The sequence below is a fragment of the Gymnodraco acuticeps genome, unplaced genomic scaffold (genome assembly GCF_902827175.1).
Source record: "Gymnodraco acuticeps unplaced genomic scaffold, fGymAcu1.1, whole genome shotgun sequence".
NCBI lineage: Eukaryota > Metazoa > Chordata > Actinopteri > Perciformes > Bathydraconidae > Gymnodraco > Gymnodraco acuticeps.
In genome coordinates this window covers 146,926-152,925 of record NW_022990082.1, presented here as the reverse complement: position 1 = coordinate 152,925, position 6,000 = coordinate 146,926, and the positions used below count along the sequence as shown (strand labels likewise).

The following is a 6,000-nucleotide window of genomic DNA, read 5'->3' as shown; positions in this document are numbered from 1 at the left end:
TTGATAATGTAATTTCACATTTAGTGCTTGTTTTAAGAATAATGCTATACATTAGACTAAAAACTGTGATATTAGGAAAATGTAAGAGGGGTCCGAGCCTCTTTAGAGACAAATGTTGGGAAACGGACATCCTTTAAGCCCCGATCTGAATATTGATACTTTAAAACTTAATGAGGCACTGTGCGCTTTGCAAAAAGTCAATGCGTTTGTTTGTGGCAGTGATCACAGGCAAAGCTGAAATATGCCAGCAACCAGACTCAGGTTTAATTATGTTCAAGTAAGCCGAGAGCAACTATTCTGGTGCAGCTTTTATACCACTAACAGTGGTTGGTTCTAAGCTGTAGAAAACCACTAGCAAACTCAACATGTTTGTAAAATGCAGGGCTATTGAAATAACTTATGAAATGTTTTAAGATGAAGTCAATGTGATGTCTGTCTAAACACACCCTAAACAAAGGAACATTTTTTATCACTCATCTCGACACCGTGTTGCCCAACTGTGAAATAGAAAACTCATTACTGCCATCTAGTGGGAGGCCAGAGCAATGTCAAGGCAAATAACAATTTTATTGAATTAATATATTAACATACAAAAGCATTGAATACAACATTCTTCAAGATGACCCATTTAAACAGCAGGGTAAGACACTTCATCTGGAGTAGACAGCTCAACATCCTGTAAACACACAAATTAAATTAATGAAACACTCGTGTTCAAATTCACAGATGCTGGTTAAAACATTATGCCTCCACCGATCTTACCGTGTTCACGTCTTCAATGAGCACTGCTGTCCCCTGCATCTCAATGTCGCTTTCCGTGTCATTGTGCGAGCAGTACTCTTCACTCTCAGTCTCGATAGAACTGGGCTGAGAGATTTATCAGCATTAGGACAATGTTTGCTCCATTATGTGGCATTAAAGGCTTTTTTGTTTTTATTGTAGTAATAAAGTCAGCCACTTTGAAACACCTTCATTTCCCCTCAGAAATGGGAGGAAAATTAAATGTTTACCATCCTTCAAACACAAGTTTGCAGCTCAGTTAAAAACTGGAAAGAACCGAGATCATGCGCTACCTTGACCTTTAGCACTAACCTCATAGTCGGGATCCACCTCGAGGTCCTCGTCATTAGCGAGCTCCTGATTAAGCGCCTCCACCCAGGTCTGACTCTCCTCTTCTTCTTCATCCTCATCCAACTCAGCCTGCTTTCTCTTGCTGCCCTTTCCACAAGGTTTAGTAGGAGAGACTCTGATTTCTGTGGGGAAATAAGCATATTTAGAAAGGTGCCTGGGGAGAGTCATGGTCTTGCATGACCATCAAAAGGTCAAGCATGACTGTTACACCAACAGTTTTCTTTCAAAGTCAGAAAATGCTGCACTTTTCAGGGAACAGAAATCTAGCACTGGTTTCCCTGAGTAGTTTGTTAAATGTTAACTTCTCCTACACTTGTCAACAGCGATAGACCAAGATCATCCCAAGTAGCAGGGCAAACAATTAGCAACATTACTAGCCAAATAGCCAGTAGGTTCAAGTCACTAGCCAGCTTCCCCAGGACACTTAAGATTAGCTGGTAAAAAAAACAACAACCTTAACACACTTTAATGAGGCCAAAGGAAACATCCTTCCCAATGAGAACAATTAGCAATACATTATCGTTGCATGAGTTGGGAGCAGTGGTGTAGATTTACACAAGTACAATTGTGAGATACTTGTACTTTACTTGAGAATCTCCATGTTATGCTACTTTGAACTTCAATTCAGAGGTAAATAGTGTACTCTTACTTCTGGTACTTACATTTTGAATTCAGGACTTTTACTAACAGATTATTCTTACACCTGTTTACTACTTTTACTGAAGTACAAGATAGGATAACTTCTACCACCTCTGGATTAGAATCAACTCATATGAGCTTAACAAAATAAAAATAAATGGGGCAACGTTTTTGGTATTGTAATTTAGTGGTCAACAAACAAGGCCTGCTTTCAACAGAGTAAGATTTTTTTTCACAACTCTTGATACCTGGTGAGAGGGAGAGCCCGATGCTGCTAGACACCGGGTATCCCAGTTTACTCTGCACCCAGCGGGGCAGCACGGACAGCAGCAGGCGTGTGACCCGGTGAAGGCGCTTGCGGCCGGAGAGGCTCTGGCGTCCGGGGCTGAGGACGGCCTTCTCCTGCGGCTGCCGGTAACCCAACATCCACCAAAACCCGCGGTATGTGTAAACCTGTAAGTAAGAGCCATTTTAGAGTGCATGTAAAGCGAAGTTGGATGCAACGGTGACTTAGCTGCAGCTCTTACCACGATGCCGAAGGGCCAGAGGAGGCCGCGCAGCACGGAGCGAAACACGCCACCGCTTCTCACCACGCTGTCCTCCTGCAGAGACAAAACAGGTGAGAACTACCATTTACGAGTTATTACGTTAATTCATATGTTCTCTAGGAGTAGCATCTATAACACTTGTGTAGAACACCGAGATTTGATGCGTCTTTCCACCATTACGTTACCTCAGTAAGACTGTTTTCGACCTGTTCCAGCTCCACGGTTTCTGTGCGGATTTCACAAGTCATCCTGGTGGGTCTGCCGGCCTGCGATGAAGAGGCGTTAAAGGGAGTACTGGGTGGTGTGTCAGTGTATGTGTGTGAGTTTTGGAGGGTAATATGTAGGCTACCCTGAAGTTGCGTCTGTTTAGCCAATCAACAGGGACGAATGCACCTGGCGCAATCAGAGAGGACCAATGGAGAAATCCCGCCAATTAAGCTGCAACCGCCAGAGAGATGGTGGTCACATGACTGGGTTGAATTCAAAAAGAGGTCACATCATCCCAGAAATGCATAGTGAACATGCTGCAAAAAGAACCATAAAACCTATCAACTAAGATAAGAATAAAGGTTTTAAAATGAATTAAACTAAATTATCTAAACTTGAAAATAAACATGTATGTTGGTAAAACAAAACTTGTCTTGATAAAACATTTTAAAAGATGAGAAAACAGTTTACTGTAGGATTTCCTTTCCCACAGGTTGCAGCTTTATATGTGTATATACAAAAGGTTTATATATGTGTATAAATAAGGTTTTTATTTATTGATTGATTAAGTCCAAGTGATATGGACTATTATACAAATAAACTGTAGGCTACCCTTTTAGCGATAGGCTTTATCAACTATTTTCAGAAATGTTTAGACCAAACCTGACTATAATTGAAAATATAATCAGCAGATTACTGCTAATAAACATAGTCAATAGATTTAGCTTATTGCAACCGTAAACATAGCCATAACCATGACAAATAAAATGGTTATTTGGCTAAAATTAGTAACATGTTCTGTCCTGACGTTCTGAGAGGTAGAGAGATGATGCATCTCTGTCTGCTTGTTTGCATATGAAGAGGTTTAAGAGCGAGGCCCACCATTATGCTCCCTCAAGCTCCCTAATTGGTAACCGTTTCCGCTTCTGGCTTTCGTCACATTTTGTTGATGCATTTGGTGGAGGACAAAATGTGCAAAGTGGAGATGTATAAAAGCTGCCTGTTGTCCCCCCTTTGCAGTATACAACCGAGCCTGTTTGCAAAGACAGTGAAAGACGTTCAGCGATGGATCACAACACAGTCACACGGACCTTCAGTTATGGAGCTATTGGCAGTAGGACTGAAGCTCTGGAGGATTGGTCCACATCACGCAGACACAGCAGCGCAGGGATCCGTGCACTCCTGTGGGCTACCAGCAGTGCATGGTCCCTCGGGTGTTCACTAGGATCGGACTTCCAGACCAGCCGGGAGAACATTTATCCAAATATCCTGACACCTGACAGTATCCCACAGTTCACTATACCAAGTCTGTCTGTGCAGAACAGCTTCAGATCATTCGACAAAGAGACAGACGAGGATAGTGCAAAGACAAATGATGGCTTAGGGAGTTCTGGGACTGATCTGGAGTCATCTTTATCTGCGTCTCTGGCCTGCTCCACGCTCTCATCAACCACATCTTCCAACAGCCTCACTTTGGTTCTGTCAGATCGCAGGGCCGAGAGGAGTCTCTCAGACCCGTATTCCCGGAGGAAATCTATTCTTCAGAGGGAGGCTTCCTATGATTGCTCCTTCTCCGAGGCCCAGCACTGCCTGGACCCTTCCAGCAGAGCTGCACTCTCCCTGCCACACTTAGCCAAAGTCACCACCCCGTACGGCTTCGTCACCTTGAGCCAGAGCCCACAGATGGCGAGCGAGGAGGCACTTCTCTGCCAAGCTGGGCTACGGCACTTAAACAAGGGCGAGGAGACTGCATGCGCTTATAGCAAAACTCCACTGACAAGGACAGTATACAACAAAGGCAACTCCCTTTACCTGTCAGAAGACAAGAAGAGAGTGTTTAAAAAATCAACAGACTCACAGAACAAAGAAAAATCAGTTTCTTCAGAGATAAAGGCTGCCTCTAACAACAACACAACAGTTTCATCCTCTTCTACACCCAAACAACCAGATGGCAAGCGTAAAAGCGGTTCTACAATGATATACGGAAACACTTCATCTCCCACCATTAGAATTTAATCTTGGGATTGATTTGTAACAATGCAAAGTGTGTTTTAAACGTTTAAACTGTGTATTTATTCATTTAAAAACATGCCAATGTACACCAATGTTCTTGTGAAATACAAAGCATTTGTCTTGTGTGAGTTGACAAAAATGTCAGAATGATAAAGCTGTGAAAACTTTGTGAAAAATGTCACTTAAAAAATAATAAACAACATAAACAGACTGCTTTTATATTGTGTGTACTATGTTAATGTCTTATTCATTTAAAGTTCCTATTTCATGTGTTGAGTAGCTTGGAGAATCACCTTTAAGATTCCGGGCGGAGTGAGTACTTCAGATCCACCATAGTGTTTAAGGTTAATGAATTCCTCCACTGCTTTCAGGATCTTAAATGTCACTCGCTCTCGGGCTGTCGGCTCCTATTCAGCCCCTTGTTGAATACGTCTGTGTAGTTTCCACGGTTAGCTGGATCTCTAAACCTGCATGAGTGTGTGCTGGTTCGTCCCTCAGGCAATTGTTGCTCCTCAGCATACGAAGTGCGTCATTGGAGAGACCCTTAATGATGGTCGACTAATGCATCCTCGAGGAGCCCTGCGCACTCCACACTCCCACACACTGAGATTTAGTGGGTAAATATCATTATGATGCAGAGTGCTCTGCTCTTGGAGCAGTGGAGGGCAATGGAAAATACAAGAATAGGTGTGTGGACACAAGAACATCTAAAATGATAATCACTCGCCATAAGGTTTGTTTATTTGCATGATATAAGCGATTCTACATTCACATTGTGGGCCTCATAAGGGTTTCCGCTACCATTTAATTCACAGCTCATTTTCAGTCACTCAGATTTTTTTTTTTCAGAACATTAAGCAATAGGACAATCCACATTTAAACCCAAAAGCAAGTGTTATAGTTGTACATGCTTTATTTAGCCTGTATCTTTGATCTGTATTGTGTTGTGTTTATAATATTTAATTTACCCCCAGGCCATTATATCCCAATCATTTAAATGGGGTGAACAAAATGCAGAAAATTCAAACCTTCTGAAAGCTATGGATTTGTTAAATGTATTTATACAGGAAATAAAATGCAACAGGCACTCGATTCTACAAAATAATAATGGAAAGAAAAAATCGTCAAGACCAAAATAAATAAGATAAAAAGGTAATATAATAATAATAATAATGCATTTTATTTCAAAGCGCTTTTCCAGGTGCTCAAAGACGCTTTACAGTGGTTTGATAAAACATGATAAAATAGAATAAAGAATATAAATAAATATTAAAACAGCAACACAGCATAATTCACAAATTAAAAGCCAGTCTGAAGAGGTGTGTTTTGGTCAGTGTTTTGAAAGTGGGGGGGTCGGTGCAGTCTCTGATGTGTTGTGGAAGGGAGTTCCAGAGGGTGGGGGCAGCGATGGAGAAGGCTCTGTCCCCCCAGGTTCGGAGCTTGGTTCGTGTGGGGATAGAGA

General features: G+C 41.9%; 2 protein-coding genes across 2 annotated transcripts; one reads left to right on the top strand and one right to left on the bottom strand.

The window, feature by feature from the left end:
• Positions 1 to 540: 540 nt before the first annotated feature.
• org (oogenesis-related gene) lies at positions 541 to 2,703 on the bottom strand. The gene is made up of 6 exons (XM_034216304.1): positions 2,504 to 2,703; positions 2,298 to 2,372; positions 2,019 to 2,223; positions 1,093 to 1,253; positions 763 to 867; positions 541 to 676 (listed from the first exon to the last, which is right to left on the bottom strand). The coding sequence occupies exons 1-6, from the start codon at positions 2,564 to 2,566 to the stop codon at positions 629 to 631; spliced, it is 657 nt and encodes a 218-aa protein (XP_034072195.1). The 5' UTR covers positions 2,567 to 2,703; the 3' UTR covers positions 541 to 628.
• Positions 2,103 to 4,749, top strand: LOC117546163. Its single transcript, XM_034216303.1, has 2 exons — positions 2,103 to 2,389; positions 3,546 to 4,749. The coding sequence occupies exon 2, from the start codon at positions 3,591 to 3,593 to the stop codon at positions 4,539 to 4,541; it is 951 nt and encodes a 316-aa protein (XP_034072194.1). The 5' UTR covers positions 2,103 to 2,389; positions 3,546 to 3,590; the 3' UTR covers positions 4,542 to 4,749.
• The last annotated feature ends 1,251 nt before the right edge of the window (positions 4,750 to 6,000 follow it).

Excerpts from the sequence above, each read along its gene's own strand:
- org (XM_034216304.1), bottom strand. The coding sequence starts at position 2,566 with ATGACTTGTGAAATCCGCACAGAAACCGTGGAGCTGGAACAGGTCGAA. Across the intron at positions 2,224-2,297 it reads TCTGGCCCTTCGGCATCGTG|GTTTACACATACCGCGGGTT; the intron begins GTAAGAGCTGCA and ends TCTTACTTACAG. Across the intron at positions 868-1,092 it reads AGGTGGATCCCGACTATGAG|CCCAGTTCTATCGAGACTGA; the intron begins GTTAGTGCTAAA and ends TAAATCTCTCAG.
- LOC117546163 (XM_034216303.1), top strand. The coding sequence starts at position 3,591 with ATGGATCACAACACAGTCACACGGACCTTCAGTTATGGAGCTATTGGC.